At 39.3% G+C, this 20,006-nt stretch overlaps 2 protein-coding genes across 4 annotated transcripts in view; one reads left to right on the forward strand and one right to left on the reverse strand.

Moving 5' to 3' along the window:
- ENO4 (enolase 4) overlaps nt 1-8,822 on the forward strand; it is a 29,502-nt gene extending 20,680 nt beyond the window's left edge. The window contains exons 10-14 of the mRNA XM_029201223.1: nt 2,414-2,539; nt 3,885-4,080; nt 5,596-5,663; nt 6,176-6,293; nt 8,050-8,822. Of these exons, the coding sequence (XP_029057056.1) occupies nt 2,414-2,539; nt 3,885-4,080; nt 5,596-5,663; nt 6,176-6,293; nt 8,050-8,180 (639 nt within the window). The 3' untranslated portion in view covers nt 8,181-8,822. The remainder of the gene's footprint in view (nt 1-2,413; nt 2,540-3,884; nt 4,081-5,595; nt 5,664-6,175; nt 6,294-8,049) is intronic.
- Nucleotides 8,823-10,921: 2,099 nt separating this feature from the next.
- The window catches only part of SHTN1 (shootin 1), a 101,421-nt gene continuing 92,336 nt past the window's right edge, over nt 10,922-20,006 (reverse strand). The window contains exon 15 of one of the 3 annotated variants that reach the window (XM_029245734.1): nt 10,922-12,661. In XM_029245734.1, coding sequence (XP_029101567.1) covers nt 12,650-12,661 — 12 coding nt within the window. In that variant the 3' untranslated portion in view covers nt 10,922-12,649. The remainder of the gene's footprint in view (nt 12,662-20,006) is intronic. The other 2 variants (XM_029245735.1, XM_029245731.1) reach the window with 2 other exon arrangements.

The raw sequence follows: 20,006 nt of genomic DNA on the forward strand, positions 1-20,006 counted from the left end.
ATTACCATTTTCTTAATTGTAATGGGTTTGTTTTCGTAGGTCCTTTTCTTCTCTTGTGTTTCCCACTTAGAGAAGTTCCTTTAGTATTCAGTGTAGAGCTGGTTTGGTGGTGCTGAATTCTCTTAGCTTTTGCTTGTCTGTAAAGCTTTTGATGTCTCCATTGAATCTGAATGAGATCCTTTCCGGGTAGAGTAATCTTGGTTGTAGGTTCTTCCCTTTCATCACTTTAAATATGTCATGCCACTCCCTTCTGGCTTGTAGAGTGTCTGCTGAGAAATCAGCTGTTAACCTGATGGGAGTTCCCTTGTATGTTATTTGTCATTTTTCTCTTGCTGCTTTCAGTAATTTTTCTTTGTCTTTAATTTTTGCCAATTTGATTACTATGTGTCTCGGCATGTTTCTCCTTGGGTTTATCCTGCCTGGGACTCTCTGTGCTTCCTGGACTTGGGTGGCTATTTCCTTTCCCATGTTAGGGAAGTTTTCAATATAATCTCTTCAAATATTTTCTCGGGTCTTTTCTCTCTCTTCTCCTTCTGGGACCCCTATAATGCGAATGGTGTTTAATGTTGTCCCAGAGGTCTCTTAGGGTGTCTTCATTTCTTTTCATTCTTTTTTCTTTATTCTGTTTTGCAGCAGTGAATTCCACCATTCTGTCTTCCAGGTCACTTATCCGTTCTTCTGCCTCAGTTATTCTGCTATTGATTCCTTCTAGTGTATTTTTCATTTCAGTTATTGTAGTGTTCATCTCTGTTTGTTCTTTAATTCTTTTAGGTCTTTGTTAAACATTTCTTTCATCCTCTCGATCTTTGCCTCCATTCTTTTTCTGAGATCCTGGATCATCTTCACTATCATTATTCTGAATTCTTCTTCTGGAAGGTTGCCTATGTCCACTTCATTTAATTGTTTTTCTGGGGTTTTATCTTGTTCCTTCTTCTGGTACATAGCCCTCTGCCTTTTCATCTTGTCTGGGTTTCTGTGAATGGGGTTTTTGTTCCACAGGCCGCAGGATTGTAGTTCTTCTTGCTTCTGCTGTCTGCCCTCTCTCACTTTTTAAATATAAAAGTATTTCTAAGTTATTGAAGTTTTTGGAGAATAATTAATAATAGTAATTAATGTCAAATTCAGGGCACATGACCAAATACGATTCCACTTTAATTTGTGATTCTTTTAACTTCAAAGGAAATCTTGAATAGTATATAAGAAACCTAAGTTTCAGCTGACTTCTAAAACTTACTTTCCTAAAGAAACTAAGCGCATAAAGGAATATTTAATGTAATTTCGTATTCTTCACATAATCATTGGTTCCTAGGCATACCAGTAAGGGAAATAATTGCATGTTTTCATCAGCAACATATACCAAGAACTATGAAAATACTGACTGCTTGTGTTAACTAGAATGGGTATTTATTGCTTATATTCAGTAAAATGCTTTAGCTTGATATCAGATAATTCTTACAGTGTTAGTTCAAAATCATTATCATTTCCTCTCTGACAAGATAGGATTGCATACGTTTTGCAGTATAGAAGCTGAGAGTTCTTGCTGCTATATTTTATGTGAAAAGAAGTATAGAATCTTTTCAATGATGGGCTTATTAGGAGCCTGCTTAATTCCAATGGAACCCATTCTATTAGCAGCAACAGGAAGGCATTAATAAACCAAAGAGCCATTCTGGTCCATCCCACCTCCCTCCCAGTACCTAAATATCCCAGGTGCCATCCCTGGACACAGACTTGGACTGGACATAAGGGTGCTGTGTTTACAGAGACTACACTAGATCCTCCAGCTTCGTTTACTCCTATGCTTAATGACTTGGGGGTGTTCTAGACTTCAAATGAATGGGTTGCACTAGAACTCCACTTTCAAAACAATATTGTTACTACTAGACTTGCATGCTCGCCTTCATGTAAGTCTCTTTACATATCATATTGTTTGTTAGTATCTCAAAAGCTTAGCCCCGCTTTCAAATTTTAGAATATTTACAGTAAACAAGCTATTCATTCACTGTGAGCTGAACGACGGTAGTTCTAGTGAGTAGGCAGGTCTGCATTGCTATTCTGTTTATGAATTTATGTTATTGCCCATCTATCCAAGCAGTATCTGGCACCACGTTATAAAACTTAAGTAAGAAATTACTCCCCTCCTACTCTTTACTCGTTTTTTTGTGCAGAAGGCTTCATCTGAAGTCAGTGGGAAGAGATCTATGGGGCATCCAGAGGAATGCTGACTTGATTTTTCCCAGGTTGACATTTAAAAGATATTTAAAGTAAAATGCATAGATTTCTCAGGTGAATGTGGCCTGGAAATAATGTTTGCAGTCTTTTATATGAAATGAATGAAAATGAATTTGAATCACATCTTTAATGTTTGCAGAATTCCTCATTTATCCTTTAATGTCTTCCTTATACTTATCAGAGTAAAGGAAAGTATGAAGTGATGATGGGAACCTACAAAAATGCAGCTGAGATGGTTGACCTGTATGTGGAGCTGATCAACAAGTTCCCTTCAATTATTGCCTTAATTGATCCTTTCAGGAAGGAGGTAACAGGATTCAACTTGAATTTTATAATAAAACAGAATAAAATATTTCTTTTGGATCTGTAGATTTGAAATGTGTTGTAATTTGGGCTGGGGCTGAGTTGCTTTATTTTGGCATTTTTGAGAAAAGGCACTTACTAAGCAAATGAAGAGCAGAAACGCATAGGAGTGTGCCTGTCTATGGAATGAAACAAGTATCTCCCAGCACTTCAGGAACACCTGGGTATTTACAAACAGCCTAAATGATGGCAGGCGAGCCCAATGTGCTAGCGGGTGCTTCAATAGGTTAATCACATATAATTTCCAAGTGCTCGTGGAAACAGGACTTCAACTAGGCCAAATGTTTTTTAAACCTAAATCCAGTTACTATGCATGCATAGAAGTTACAAAGCCATATTTTTAAAAGGTGTGAGATATTGTTTCTGATTTATTCACACTAATGCACCTAATGCATTTTTTCACACTAATGCAGGGTTGTTTATGTGCCATAGAACTCTCTCTTCCTAACCCACTTAAACTTCAAAACTTGCATTCTTGATTTTATGAATTTGAGAACCATTAGATATAGTGAGCAGGTACCCTCTTTGAGACAACTCACCTATTTAAATTTGAGGGACAAAGAGAGTGCTGGATCTTACTGGAGCCCCAGGCTCTCTCAGTCCCATCTTTCCTTTCACAGACTGTGCTACACCCCAGCACTTGTGGAAGATGCTGAGCCTAGTTCTTTAATCTTGCCAGACCTATCTTCTGCTTCTTGTCCCGAGGCTCTGGCCACAGCTCTTTTTAATGCGATAAGATGTACCTGCATGGTCTGTTCTAATGGGACAGGTTGAAATCTGGTACAATGGCTGGGAAGACTGTATATTACTATTTCAATAATGAGCATTTCATTTGGTGGTCTCACCAATAAAAAATAAGGGTGTTGGGAATGAGGGTCTACATCCCCGCAGGCTCATTTCCTTCAGTTGCCTTTCTACCAGAAATAACACTAAAATCTCCTAACCAGCCAGTCTTCAGCAGCATCATGGATAACACAGTGGGTAGGAAGAGCCTGTGCTTGAAGGACATCAGAATTAATGTGGAGAATAGCATTTAATGTGTATTAACATTTTATTCACTAGATCTTCAAGCTCAAATTTAATCACTCTAAGTTTCTGTTCCATGAAGCTTGTTAATTTGTGTGGCTGTGGTATGGGCAACATGAAGCCGCAGATGCAAACAAACCAAGCCCCCCACCCGTTTTGTGTGTCTCAGAAAGGTGTATAACTGATTATGTGCTGTATGATTCCTGTCGTTTTGTGATGATGTCCCATACATTGTAATGATCAGTTCTTAAATATTTACCCAGGACTCTGAACAGTGGGACAGCACCTACAATGCTCTTGGTTCCAAGTGTTACATAATTGCAGGCACCGCATCCAAAAGCATCTCTAAACTTCTAGAGGATGGGAACGTCGGCATCCTCAGATGCAGCGGGCTGATTGTAAAACACACAAATCAAACTACGATGTCCGACTTGGTGGAAATGACCAATCTTATTGACAGTGAGTAAAAGTATAGCTCTGAAAGACTCATAATGAACTTAAATATGCAGTATATCAGTTAATAAAAAGCATGGAATAAATCTTGGAAGAAAAAAACACCCCAACCATTTGTGAGTGATTCGGTACTGGAAAACAAAATGCAGCTTACTACTGATTCACTTCATAATGTTCCAGTAACAGCCCTGCCCAGGGGCCCTCCCCTTCAGGGAGGGCTACCGCAAACAGGTGGCTGAGGCCACAGCCCTCTCAGCTTCACAAGACACCACAGTGATTTTTTTTCAATCACTAGCCCACAATGGCTTTTTTTCAACTCCTCAAAAGTTTCAAACTTTTTACAGCCTTGAGGTCTTTGAACATGCTATTCCTTCGGCCTAGAATGCTTTGCCCTGTACCATTTAGTTGGCTAACTATTCCTTCAGGTCTTTTTTTTCTTAAATGAAACCTCTTCAGGTCTACGTGCCTTCCCTGACTTCCCCCACCCCTCACTGGTTGCTCTGAACCTTTCTTATCCTATATTTTCAATTGTAGTACTGTTCGCAATTACTTGTAGGCTATTTAACGTCTGGTATCCTCCACTAGACTGTAAATTCCCAGGAGTTCATGGGAGTTTTGTTCACTTATGCACAGGGCCTGAAACATGCATATCGTGAGTGGGTCTCAGGAACTAGGCAGCAGGCTGGTCTCAGACCTGGAGCAGGACTCAGAGCGAGCCTGGCAGCCAGGGGCCTGGGCTGGTGCCAGAGGATGGAATGAAATGCCTGTAGTCCCTTAGCATGCTGGCTGCCCTGGTCTACGGCCCAGGCAGGGTGGCTTGCAGGTGGTGGATGGAATGCCCCAAGGCCTGGTCTTTCCTCCTGGGCCTACCTCTCAGCAGCCATTCTGTCATCCACTCCAGATAGCTGCTGTAACTCCTGCCTGTAAGACACAACTCTGTCACCATAGGAAGAACTTTGGCTTTGCAGTCTTGTAGACTGTGCAAATTTTAAGGGGTTTTGAGATCTTCAAGTGATTGATTAAATACTATCAACACTGCTTTCCTAATAAGTCAACATTCAGAATGACAGATTCCTTTGAATAAAATTTTACATGAATTGTGAAATCCATTATTTAGGCATATGATGGCCTTGCACTTACTGTATATTTTGACTCAAAGATGCACACTGAACATGATTGACCTTGAATTGTGTCTTACAGCTTAGAAATGCATCAGTCTAATTTGAGCATTTTTCCTCTACAGCGGTAATAATGGTGCCTCTTACAATTTATGGTATGTTAAATTTGATGAAACATGGCATTCATTTAGTATTTATCATCTAAACTACTGCAAAGGGGTAAACAAATAAAATCAGGGTAATAAAAATGCAAACGTTTGGGTTAGAATTCTCAGGTGGTCAAATAATTGACTCTTCGCAGTTTTAAATCTCTGGCAAATTTTAAATTTTGATCCCAGAGGCTCATATATTTGATGATTGTTTCCATACGATCTAAAACTGAAAAGAATTCCTCTGCTCATAGGCAAGAAGCACATCGCTGTTTTTGGAAGTGCAGAAGGAGAGTCGTCTGATGACAGCCTTGTCGATTTGGTAAGTGCTGAAAACCGGTCAATTGCAGAATTGCCAAAACACTGCTTTTATCCCGAATTGGTATTTCAGAGAAAGGCGGTCTGTGGCAGAGAAAGTCATGTAGCCTTTTATGAAACAGACTTGCTTCCTCCCAGACAGCTAATCTTTGAACTTTTAAAAAGAAGAAAAATTGAAGTCCTGGTAAAATGATGAGCACACTTAAATGACTGGGGTGTGCACTTGCAATCTTACCTCCTAAAATGAAGCAAGCAAGGCCAGAATGCTCTTAGATAAAAATCAGCGTGCTTACACGACTGGTAGAGCATCTGATGTACAGTCACACTCTCTCTTTACCTTTGACACTTTCAGCTTACAAGCAGGCCACTTTACTCATGTAACAAAATGAGAAATTAATTTAATGAGAGTAAAAACAAAACAGCACACAGGGGCAGCATCCTTTCTCCCTAAAGAACTGTTTGTAGTTTAGCAAAATATGACTCCATTTAAAATAAGCTGTTCCCTCACCTCTTTAGGCCGTTGGACTTGGTGTCCGGTTTATCAAGTTGGGAGGTCTTTCTCGTGGCGAACGGGTGACTAAGTACAATCGCCTCTTTACTATAGAGGAAGAACTTGTCCAGAATGGAACACTGGGTATGTGCTGCTTTCTTGCTTAGTTTCACTTAGCCATGAATAAGAGAACAAAGATTGGGAGATGGGGGAATAGAAGTCTCTCGGCAGGAGGGCAGGGAAATCCAAAGACTATAAATAAGTGCTGACAAAACTAGGATGGCATTTGCCACGTGTATTGTTTTCTTAATGGATTATCTATTTACCTGAATGTTTAAAACCCTAGCCCTAATCTTGATGAATAGGCTGTGTGATGCTTTTCAATAGACTTAATTGATTGGAATTTCCAAGCCTACCTTTTGTTATGGTCCAAATTATCCTTAAGGTTTTTCTGCACAGCCCAGGAAAGTTAAAGGTGGATGTTTTCCTGGTGGTTCTTGGCAACAACTCGTTTTACTCAAGTAGATAGCATGTTAATTTAATGTACCTTGGAAAGGCTATGGTCTCAAGAGAGATGAACCAATCATTTACGACATCAAACTTTGTAAATCTGCATGGGTAGAAGCATCTTATGTACTGGCTAATTGGAGAGCAACACCCCAAATATACATTTTTACTCTATATATTACTGACTGTGATAGCCAAAACAAAGCATGCAAAGACATTTAAAGAGACCAATAGTTGTCTTTGAAATTCTAAAACTATTTTGTATTTTAAAATAGAATTGATATACTGCAAAAAAAGTATGTTAATTAAGCAGTGCTGACATACTTGTATACCATAAATGAAACTATTAAATGAGATAGATGTATTATAGAATGTATTGTGGAACACACCAATTATTGAATATGAAAGCAAGGAAGTACTATTTTGTGACTAATAGGAATTTCTTTAAAAGCGACCAAGAGAAATAATTATTAATTTGTCACGTTTAACATAGGTAATGACCTTGTTTTCTAGAAAACAAAGATATAATTGGGAGACTATTTCTAAGTCATGTGAGGGCAGTCAAGTTACTTTGTATTGTTTAGTGTGTAACAGTCAAAAGTTACTTTGTATTGTTTAGTGTGTAACATGAAGGCTTGTTTTTTCAAATAGGTAAAATTATACTGTTCCTACATATCAGTCTGATTTTTTGTCATCCTGACTTGTGGAAGCTTTAGGTTCCTTCAGTGACCTATCACATTTCCAGCCAGACTTCACCACAAGGGAAACAGCTGCTTCAGGGCATCAAAAAGGACTCTAGTGACTGGAGGCCCAGCCCCTCCCTGGTGACAGTGCCAGCTCCTGAGCATTCCGGAATGGACTAACAGATTGAGGATTTCGCTGCCATTGGCAGTGGTCAATAAATATGAAGGGGACCAAACAACTGGAAAACCAAATCACTGCACTGAGAGATTGAGTAGGAAATCTTGTCAGAAGCTCAGTCATTAAAACACTCTCCCTGCCCAGAAACACGTGGAACCTGACTGGAATAGTCTTGAGTCCTCAGTGGTTTACCTTGGAATAGTTAGTTGGCAATGGTCTGTCTCACGCAGAGTACCAGCCTTTCCTCTAGTTCATCTTCCTCTTATCCTTTGCTGCTCAGCCTCTGCCCAGTCTGCTGTAAACAAAATGTTCCAGAATGTTGTCTAAGGGTACACTGCAAACTCAACAAGTGTATTGCAGTTAATGTATAAACAACGACATGCGCACTTTAAGGTGGTTCTAGAATCCTTCCTAATGGTGATGTGACACCTCTGGACAGTTCTAAAGATGATCTCCTTTAAATCATGTAACAAAGAACGTCAAAACTGGCACCACTGGATTAGACAGTAAAATTTATTGTTGTTTTTAATAGGTTTCAATGAAGAACACACATTTTTCTACTTGAATGAGGAAGCAGAAAAGACTGCCATGGCTGGTGAGCTTCCTGAGCCCCCGGAGCCCATCTTCGCCACAGAAGTTGTGGAGGAATCAGCCAAAACATGAGTGTCTTCCAGACGGGCTGCACACGCCCCAGCTGACAGCCACACCGCTGTATTATTAGACCGGGAGATCTCAAGTGTGTCTTCATTTTGGTTTTGCTCTAAACTTCACTGCTTTTTCTTCTTTTAATTTCACTGTTTGGTGAAATACAGAGATAGTATTTTGCCCGGAATTATACCTGTGAACCTTGTCTTCTGGCCATCACATTTCTATGGGGATCTTGTTTGTATAAGAGCTCTCCTGTCCATTTTGGGGGGTCATGACCTAGTAAAAGAGTACAATATTTTTGCCACCAACTCCACACTCAGTTCAAATACCTCATACTTTACAAGTCAGAACATTTCTGAAAAAAATCTTTCACACTAGGAGCTCTCTCTGCCAGGAAGGTGTACATCTTCTGTTTCAAGGATTTTTTGAGTGAATAGCTTCCTCTCACTTTCCTACCCTTAATTTCCTTTTCTCTGATTCCCATCTCTTTCTAAATTTTAGTTGTTCATCTATCATTTATATCTTTGGGGGTCTCCTCAGATCCTTTTTGGAACAAGAATGAGCATAAGTGAGTAAACACATCAATGAATGAATATTCTTAAAGCAATTAAATGCCCAATCATTTTTACTACAGCATCTAATAGGTGATTAAAAATGATACAACATATAGATTGGCTGAATTGTCTCTTCTGAAATCCAGTATCGGGGTTATAGCAGAGGATGACCAGAAATAAACATATTCAAACACATACCTATAGATATAATATCATCCAACTGCTTTATATGATTTAGATTCTCTGTTCAAACTGTTACCTTTTGTTTTTCCCCCCAATTATATAAATTGCTATGTACTGACCTGTGGGACAGTTGGCTAAGTTTAGATTTCTGATATATTCCATAAATTTTTACTAAGCATACTGAGGACCTCTCCTTTTGAAGAGTACTAAGAGGGGAAGGTAATGGCCTTATGGCAGAGCCAAGGCCTTATTCTAAAAGCAGTGATTTAAAATAGGTTCAGTGGCAGATTCTCTCAGAGCACAGGGCAGGAGAACTGGTTGGTATCGCTCTAAGTTGGGAGAACTGTGTCACAGTTTGTTGTTGCTACTGCCTTTCCCGATGCTTAGCAATAAACAATGGATTAGTGTTCAGATAGCCTCTGCACATGTACATGTACACACACACACACACACACACACACAGATGAAATATGGGAGATCGTATGAGAGTATGCTCTGGAAATGTGACAAAAATTATAATTAAATGAATGAAACTAGAGAAAAAAGGTACAACCAAGTTAATAACTGAATAACTACATTAAATTAACCAAAGAGGTGATTTATTACCTCAACCAAGTCAACACTTTAATTTCAGCGCTGAGCACAGCCTATTCACTGTTTCCTTACTTGAGGATTGGGGTCACCAATGGATGTGTAGCATTTCAAGTTTTTGAAAGTGATAAGCACTGTTTCTATTTATATATTTTCTCTCTCTCTCTCTACATATATGTTAAAGGATATATAATAGATATAAAACATATATATATGGAATCACATGTGAAGAGATGAAAGAAACTCATCATACCCTATATTAAAAAATGGCAGTGGGACTGGTTAATGTTAGTGCTCTGAAGAAACTTCAAACCAAATCCAATCCTTAAGTAAGGGCTGCCTGATGATCTTCCTAAGGTCAGCGATGATAAGAGACGGTTATCCATTCTCCACAACTTATTGCCATATAACCTGAACCTGTTCCACGATGAAAGTGATTAAACATGTATAGTGTGCGTTTATAAAAATCATCCGAACTTTGTTTTTAAGATTCTGTGATGCAGACTATACACTATACCTTACAACCTAAAAATGGTCTGAAAGATTAACAATAATCTCTACCTGTACTACTCCATTTCTAACAAACATTTACTGTTAACAAAACAGGTGAGGAAGGAGGGATTCCTGGCGAGTAGCCAGAGCCAAAACACGCATCTTGTTTTCCTCAACAGGCCAATCAAGGCGGGTGGTTACAGCCCTGCTAATTCCCTCCACAGGACTGATCAATGGCTGAAACCACTGTAGGTGAGGCGTTTATGTGAGACTATCTCAGATACAAAAGGATGCTAGAATTAATTTTAGCAAATTAAATTTTTTTTTTTTTTTTTTTTTTTTGCCGTACGCGGGCCTCTCACCGCTGTGGCCTCTCCCGTTGTGGAGCACAGGCTCCGGACGCGCAGGCTCAGCGGCCATGGCTCACAGGCCCAGCCGCTCCGTGGCATGTGGGATCTTCCCGGACCGGGGCACAAACCCATGTCCGCTGCATCGGCAGGCGGACTCTCAACCACTGTGCCACCAGGGAAGCCCAGCAAATTAATTTTAAATGCTTTGTGATGTTGGTGAAGAAATAAGCAGCTCAGAAAAGGCAAGAACACTTTCAAAATACTGTACCAGTGACTAAATGTTGCCTGGTCCAGCTAATACATTTAACAAATGGTTAACTCCTTACCCTGGAAAGGGTGTGTGATTAAATATGGAATGACAAGTGTACATATTTTTATATTCCTAAATATGTGTAAGACACATGCCAGCAGACTGATAACAGACACAGGAATGCAGAAAGCAGGAAGAAACAAAGAATAGAATTCCTCAAAATAAATCATTTTGTGATTAAAAATTACTAAAGTTATAAAGTCTTACACAATTTTCATATTAAAGAATGCCAAGTTTGGGGAACTAAACCAAAAATGTCAATAACCACAATTGACCTTTAATAGGAAACTGTTGGTGCTTTTTAATAAGTGTGGTGAGGAGAGTTCAAATCACAGCATAACAGAACCTGTTTAAGTGAATTAATGCAGTTTGTAGTTAGTATATCATATAGCAGTATTATTCAATTGGGGAAATCACAGTTGAAAAACATTACATTTTAATTCCCTATGAGTAAACTGGTAAGTAACTGTAAAATCATCACTGGAAAAACATGGAAACAATCAAGCATAACGAGCCTACATAAAGATAATTATCTCCAAATTTAGGAAGTACATTTACCTGCCTATTCACCTTTTCAAGCCTATGTTTAGCATACGTGCAAAAATAAAATACAACTACTGCAATTATTACTATCATTTTCTTTTGCCCTTAGGTGAGAAACACCTGACAGCTTCATGCTGAGCTATGCTAACAAAACGAAACCTTTCACTTTCTTTAATAGTAAAATTACCATTACTGAATCACTGTCATAAAAAATGCACTCAAGTACATTACCACTTATTTTAAACAAACACCAGTTTTGAAACAATCAACTTTGAAAAGCTGCATAAGTGTTTTTTTTTAATCCCTGATTACATTTGTATTACTCACTGTGGTAGACTGAAACATTGTATTTTTAGAGACTACCACCTAATTTCTTTAAAGAGAACAACAGACCTGTGTAATGTAGAACAGCAGTGAAGCAAGACAATTGTATGCCTGTCACCCATCTTCACTGTACATAAGAACTGTGATAAAATATGGTCCTTGTGCCACATGAGTCCATGAGAAAACAATTAACTCACAGCACAGAGCACGTGGTTTATCAAGATAATACTCTATTCAATTCAGGGTTTGGACTTTCACCTCAGTGAAAGTTTCACCTTCTGGCCACTAGAGCCTTCCCCCCAAAGTCCTTGGGAGGCTGTGGACACAATCAATAGTATGTGTTTTGCATCCCACAGTTAATAATGTGTGTAATTAACACTGGGTATGGGACTACTAGTTTGACATCAGCTCCTGAATTTTAAGCTTATCTCAGTATATCCTAGAAAGCAATTTGTATGCCACAGTGCCTAACCATTTCCATGCTACTGAAGTTTCTCCATCAAAAAAGGATCAGACCCAAAACAGAAGCTTCTTTGGGGGCTTTTAAAATCACCTTAAGCTAGTCACTTCTGTTTATCCAATTACACACAAGTGCTGCAAACTTTCATCATTACATTTGATTAGTGGTATGCACATTACCTAAAAAGATAACATGAATTTTTTGTAAACTTCTAAAAGAAGTCACACTTAATACAGTAATTAGAAAAAAATCTTATCCCTATAAAGATTTAAAAAACTACAAAGAATGTGTACTTTGCTAAATAGCTTACTTATAAGTGAACTTACAAAAGTGACATCAAAAAAGAACCTATACTCTGAATACAGTGACAAGAACAGAATGTCTATAGCCCTTGCCAATACACCAAAACTAAATCATGTGCTTGTTGAAAAGGACTTCTGAACATATCCGCCTTCTGGTTTATGGATCAGCAGTTGGAGCTGTCTGTATCTCTTATTTTTTCAACACTGTCTTCTTTGTCTTCTGGTTTAATTTCACCTTCACCATCCTTGTGTTGAGTTGGATCTTTTTCAGCGACCTGGTCTTTGGTTTGGGGTTCATATGTGGAAATAGGATCTAAAACTACAACTGGTTCAGCTTGTTTTTCACTGCCAATGTATTGTCTCCTGCATCCAGCGTTACTGCGAGGCCTAGGGGATGAACAGTTAAACAAAAAAATTAAAAGCAGAGAGAGAAAACATTTATCTTTCAGATTCCTGGATTCAGATGAGCAAAAATCCCAAAATGTTCTAAGTCTAATCAACATGCAAAAAGTGGTCTTTGAGGTGCCAGCCATTACAAAAAAAAAAAGCTATTAGATTACATATTAGGAGCACAAGGCCAGAAGACGGAAAAAGAGCAATTAACTGCATAAATGTTAAAAAGCCAAATGCACCTACCTGCTTAATTGCATGCTCTTCTCACAGAAGCACAAAGCTCACGGATACTCTGTGCACACCTCCCCACTGCCTGCCACCCCCAGACTCCTTTCCCACCCCCACTTAGCTGGAAGGAGCCAGTTAACCCCTCCCTTGTGTGCCGGGGTACATGTGATTGCAGATTAGTTCTAAGACTGCAACAAGGAGGGAAATAAACCACTCCCATCCCTGATGGGCAGCTGAGAGATATGCCAGCTGCTGCCATTACTGGCAAGAACAACTCTGGTCAGACCTGTGGAGGGATGAGGGAAGGAACCAAGGCAGATGGGAGAATCCAGAGAAGAAGTTGAAATACTAAGTTACCATACACTTTTTCTAAAAAAGGAGAATCATGTTTGAGAAATTTCTTATTGAATTTCAAATGCAGTTTCTTTTTTCCACTGAGGTTCCCTTTCTTCTCTTCTAAGAAGCTACTGCTTCTCAAGCTAAATGGGCAACAATTTCCTTGTGGAAACAGATGTCCTGAAACACTCTTCTCTTTTCACGTGTCAGGAAATTAGGCTGTGGGCACCTAGTCCTCTCAGAAGTCAGGTCAGAAGCCATCATCTGAAGGTACTGGACTGCTGACCTGATGCCTGGAGGTTGAAGGGTGTGTTAGTAGGCAGGGCAGAGGCTACTCAGACTTATCTGGTCTTCTTGGCAAATGCTGGGATACTAACCATGACCCAGCACGCCCCTGTCCCACTTCCACCTCTGGATGTCAGGATGTGTACTGGTGAACTGTTGGCCAGGGTCTGCCCATTGCTCTACCAGCCCCTCACCAGGACTTGATTTCTACTCTTCCCTGACCCCTAGCTCAGATCTGCGGGTTAGACACTCTCTTACCACCTAATACTTCTCCCTTGTTGGATTTACCACAGTTATAATTAAACACTGGCAACCAGTTGTTTAATGTCTCTCTCTTCCAATAAAATGTGAACATCCGTGAGGTGGACTGTTCAGCTTTGCTCACAGACCTATGCCAGCACCCAGCGCAGATCCACCTGTGGAGTAAACAAATGAGCAAATACTAATGAACTACTGTGTGTGAAAGGCTCAGAATGAATGTGCAGAAACCAAGGCTTTGGTGGGAGTAGGTCTGAAGATCTCTCTTATACAACAGAAGTAACAGAACAAATGATCAACTATTGAGACAAAGTGGCCTGCACGATCCAGCCACAGGTACCAAAACTCAAACCCAGTGACCTCAGTTTTATCACCTGGTACTATGAGATCTGTCCAAATGTCTGAAAACCACTCCATAGGGCTATCCAGTTCTACCGTGTGACTTGATCATCATTCATAAGTGACTAGCACATAACTGTCTTCTTTGGAGGTCGTAAAAGCAAAGAGATGACCTGAGAGGAAAGCTATACTGTAGTGAGGACAGATTCCTTTATTTTTGCCTGGATTTGTCAACACCCTTGTCATTAGAAAAACACCATGACACTGCCCATCTACCTTGGCCCATCCACTTCTCAAGATATCTGTTACTGTGCGTTGGGAATCAATATGGGATGTAGTTGGTATCTGGCTTGACTTTCTCTGACCCAGGCAACACCTGGAAGGCTGAGTCCATTAGGGTATGGTCAGAGAAGCAAAACCCCCATGATGGCATAAAGGATTCATTATAGGCATTAGACCTCAGGCAATGGAGAGAGAGAGTTAGTTAGGCAGTCTACGTGAGTCTGTTGCCTCTGTGTATTATGCTGGGCCTGAAACCAGCAGGTCTTGCAGCTGAAAAGGAACTTGGGTGAAAAGTGGCAAGAAGCTGAGGACAAACCAGAGCTGCATCTGTCTTTCACAGTCACCAATCCCGATGATGCAGATGAGCTGCAGGATAAACTGGAGCCCTTCCACATGGAATTTGCACATGCACCTGGCCTAAGATTTGGGGAAGCTGGAAGGGACATGTGGGAAGCTGGAGAAACTGTGGGCCAGCTGTGCCACATGCCAACTAGGTGACAACGCGCATGAATTGTAAAAGAGCCTGCCCTACGCAGACTTTTGGGAGCATTAAAAAAAAAAAAGACTATTATGTCACTCCCACTTTCTAAATCTCGTGCAAAGTTCTCCTGTAGACAACCCTAACTGGAAACAAATGGGAAAGGGAATTCTCGGAAATGAAGTTCCAAGTTCTGGCCTAGCTAAAGTTGTTACAGTCAAAGCCACACAAAGTCTGCTGGTCAAGTCCCCAGTGTGGTTCCACTACCCTGGGTCTAAGCCTCATTGTATAGAAGCCAGCCAGTCTGCTCTACACATGCAAAGGAAGTATCCATCTCATTCTAGGTGAGCAACTTCCATCAACCCATACTGACCTTCATCACTTTTGTAGAACTACCATGGAAGTTCTCATGCCCATGTGTGTCTGCAGATGAAGGGGTGGTAAACACATCCTAAAATGCTTTCTTCATCAGCTGGAGGCTGAAAACTTCCAGGGAGCTCTCAGGGCTCCATAACAGCAACAAATGATGTTGACTGAACTGAAAACTCAGAAACTTTGTATTGCCAGGCTGAAACTGTCCTGGAATTGTCTCAGTCCAGAGAACTGTTCTTTCCTGAAGTAGGCTTCTTAATAATAGATTAATCTATTATTAAGTCACCTGTACACTCCAATTTGAGAACACCTTTATTATCACTGAACTTGGCACAGTGGAAAATTATGTGTTGAGAATCAGAGTAACTACTTTCTTGAAGATAATGACCACTGACTTGGAATCCCAATGGCTTAAGGCTAAAAGGGACTATGGCAATCATCTAGTCCAACAGGTCCTTTTACAGATGAGGAAAATGAGGTTTGGAGAGAGGGAAAGCCTGACCTAAAATTATACAGCTTATCAGTGGCAGAGCCAGGACAAGAATCAGAAGCTCCTATCTTCCTGTTCCTGATTTTTCCACAACATCACACAGCTATTTACCAAAGGCATCTTCCAAAAACACGATAATGATGCCACAGGCTAATTCTGGCATGTTTACTGATTCTTTCTGAATTCCTGTTTTCAGCTTCATCTTTCAGAACTATAAATATAAAATCCATCCCTTCAAGCTACCCCTCGTTTTTTGTTGTTGTTTTTTTTTTTTTTCTTTGTGACTTAAAGCTAGCTCTTCCTGGTTTGACATCATTAAGTCCATTCCTGGTTCCCATGGGGAGCTGCCCAGGGCTCCTTCTGGAATGAAGGGCCTTCCTCCTAGGCTTCATTTCTAACTCCATTCCCATCTCATGGGAAGAGCCAGAAAACTCCATCAGTGATGTTGCCAAGAACCCAGGCTCTTGCTCTAGGAAGCCATAGTGGCAGGTTCTACAAGGTTAAATCTGAAGCTTCTCCCCCAAGGTGAAAATCCCAGCTGCTCAAATGCAACAATCCAATGGGAATTGCCGTATACTATTGTTCCATTCAATTTTTCTTCTTTAATTCTTCATCTAAGAGCAATGACCACAAATAAGGAATTAAAATTCAGTATTCATAAAACGTACGGCAGACCTTCTCCTGTATGCTGCAAAATCTCCAAGTAAAGCTTAAATTTTATAGGTGACATAAAGACTAAAATCATGGAATGTTCAGTCTGAGAGGGATTACTGACATGAACTAGTCCAGCCTTTTCATTTGTCAGGTGAAGACACCAAACAAGAGTGAGTTACATGATTTGTCCAAGGGCACACAATTTGTTAACAGCAGATACAGGATTAAAATTGTGGACTCTTGACTTCTTGTCCAGTACTTTTTTTTTCTTACCACAACATACTGCTAGTGATTTTTAACCCAATCAAATAGATATTTTCATGGGTCATTTTAAATCATTTGTTAAGTGCTATTTCAAGACAAAAAGAAAAACCCAAAAGCAAAATAAAAGCTAGGAGACAATATATCAATCTATACCACTCTGTGAAGCCTGATGCCCAAGTACAACTTGGTTGCTCTTTTACAAAGCAGTTACTTCTCCCCCACCTGCAAGAGGGCCAGAGGTAGGGCTGGGGCAGATGAGGCCACTTGCTGACTCCAACTGGTACTGGTACCAGAAGAATCAGAACAGCTGCAAACGGTATTGCCAAAGTTGAACTTTATAATAAAGGGACTCAGTGACTTATCAGACTGTGTTACAGGAGATGAAATTGCAGCATTCTAATTTTTAAAAAGCACATCATGGTTTGCATTCAATGAAATTCCTTTCAAAATCGACTTTCCACATTCCAATTATATTCAGCAACATTCGAGCTAACATTTCAGCTGCAATTCAAATTAACTAATGCCCAAAAGAGTCCTAATAGACATGGTTCTGAGCTCAACTGAATACAATCAAAGCTCATGAAATGAAGGGGGAAAATGCTTATTTCATGCAAATTCTGCATATCACTCAAGCTTAATTCTACTGATAATATAAAGGTGGGACATTTTGAACATTACAGTGAATGAAACTTTTAAGCAGTGAGAGTTATTTTATAAAATGCTACCTCTGAAAAGCTGACTGCCAAACAGTGTAAAAATGGTTTGAGGCATAAATGTCAAGTTCATTTCTATTTCACTTCTGAGGTAACTATCTTTCAAATCGCAACAGCTGGACTATTTAACACAATCTGGTGAATCAAAGTATAGTTCTTCTCTGGTCTCCCAGTGGGACGCCTGCATTAGTCTGTGGCAGCCATCCAACAGATGACGCACAGCCGGATGGTCTGAACTCTGTTTCATTTACAATAAAAATGGATAAAGCTACAATCATATTTACCACCTTCAAGGACAGAAAACGGCAAGATTTAAATTTGTCTTTATAAAGTAGTTTCCTGGGAAAACTCCAAAGAGGAAGTCAGTTTTATATCCTCCCTTGTGTAAAAATAAGAAGTCTTACATTTTTTTTCCTCCCAAGCCCTTTATACAGTTACTACAGCAGTGAACAGCAGTGGCATTACAACAGAGGTAGTTTTTATTGTTTCTCTCAGGCATCCTATTTTTCAGGATATTTTAACACACTTATCCAAAACTTACCAAAATAAAATTTCAAACATAAGATGAAACTTTCTATATTATTGCTAATTCTAATACTTTTAAATATAATGAAGGTAGAAAAAACGAAGCTAATTTCTTTTGGCTTTGTGTACTTTTTGAAACTGCGTTTTAGTGCAAAGAATAAATTAGTTTGCCAATTTGGGTCAGCTTCTATTTGAGGGAAAAATAGATATCATTTAAATTATGAAAAATAATATTGTTAAACAACAGAATACTGCCATGGTTGAAAATCTGACATCAGCTTCTAGATGCTGATTTGCCATAAGATTAACAAGAATTCCTTTTTAACAGAGGTAACAATGGCTGGGCAAAGACCTCTGTGTCCGCACTGAGCCATAGTTTCTTTGGTGGAAAAACTGCAGCACAGCCATCTCAGTGCACGGGTTATATCTCAGACCACAGTGCATGTTACGAAGCCTTGTCCCAGTTCTTTTATTCTTCTAGCGTAAGCTGGACTGTGCACATTTACAGATTCCAAAATACACTGGCCCAGGGAGGCTCAGGAAACTGGACCATTCTCGCCAGCAAAATCAATGATAAAGCATGAGCTACGACTGATTTTAGCACAGGCAAAGATTCTTAAGTGTGTATGATACTTTTTTGGGCTACTTTTTAAGCTTTTTGTAATTTTGTACAACTTTCAGTCACCATGGAAAATCCACTGAGATCTCAGCTATGAAATGTGAATATTATTTAAAAGAGATATTTTAAGGAACATAAAGGCTTCCACAAGAGACACCATATATAAATAACACTGGCTCCTCAAGAAAGCTGCCATGCACAGAATGTTTGCACTTTCATTCTTAATTTTCAGAGCAATGTTTTTTAAATTTTAAAAGATTTTTCTTTAAATTTACTATATTATATACTTTAAACTCTCTTTTAAGACAGGAAGTCATGAAGCATTCAGTGTGTTACTTTTCATACAGTTATATGACAAAATATACTTTAAACGAAAAGCATTTATCAGGTTTCAGAAGTTAAGTCAATTTATCCTCAGATCTGAAATTGCATTTAAGTTTTAGCCAGACTTCTATTTGAATAAATTTTAAGTCTCCACTACTCCACTATATAAAAATAAAAGGAAACACAAATACTGCAGAGACTACTGAAAGATGTTTTAAAAAAATGACAAAGCACCAAAAGCAATATGGTTCTCCATGGAGAAATGATATATTTTATGCTAAGTCTCTTAAAATCATAGGTGTTTGCAACTGGAGGCAAATGTTAGAAGGCAATTAATTCTTTGAGAGAATTGACAATTACTCAGCAGCATTTTAACAATTATTTTGAGATTTACTCAACAGAATTTTAACACTAGGTGTAATATAGCCTCAACAATTAATCTGGAAGAAGCTGCTGTCTGTAAGGCAACTCAGAACACCTGTAAGACAAAACTGACAGGCGGATCTTCTGGGCAGCCCACAGGAAAACTCCTTTGGAGGGGGGAGGAAAAAGAGACTGAGTGAGGAGATCTCAACTTCCAGAACATCCAGTTGTTCTGCTAATTTTGTTGTTAAAACTTAATTGTCCATGTACAGGAACACATGGAGAACCTTTGTAGTAGTGCTTTGCTGAGCAGAGCTGTTTCCTGCAGTGTCCGTACACAATTCAGCTGTACTAAGATTACAGTTGAGAGCAGAGCAAATCCTTTAATTGTATAAGAGCATCAGATTAAGCAGTAACTTCCATGCAGTTCATTTGCTAGCTAGTAGTCTCTTCTCAGAAATGAACGTTTGCTAAGTACAGGGAAGGTGCCCTCCTTTCTCGCACCATGCATGCAAATACACATATGCACACATACACAAAAGGAGAGAAAAGAGGAGAGGAGGAGGGGAGGAAATGGTAGAGTTGGGAGTAACAGGAAGAAAACCTATTCTTTCCACCACAAGCACTAAAAACTTCTCTATTTTCCATTTGAACAAAATGTCGACCCAAATTCCTCTAAAGTAAGTTAAGAATCTCAATTTCTATTTGGTAACATATTTCAAAAGCTCAGATTCTCCAGCTGCAATGCAAAAGAGCAATACTTTTCAATTTCATTTACAAAAATTAATCTTACAAGAATTAATCTGTGC

The sequence above is a fragment of the Monodon monoceros genome, unplaced genomic scaffold (genome assembly GCF_005190385.1).
Source record: "Monodon monoceros isolate NGI ecotype Baffin Bay Population unplaced genomic scaffold, NGI_Narwhal_1 Super_Scaffold_4, whole genome shotgun sequence".
NCBI classification, from domain to species: Eukaryota; Metazoa; Chordata; class Mammalia; order Artiodactyla; family Monodontidae; genus Monodon; species Monodon monoceros.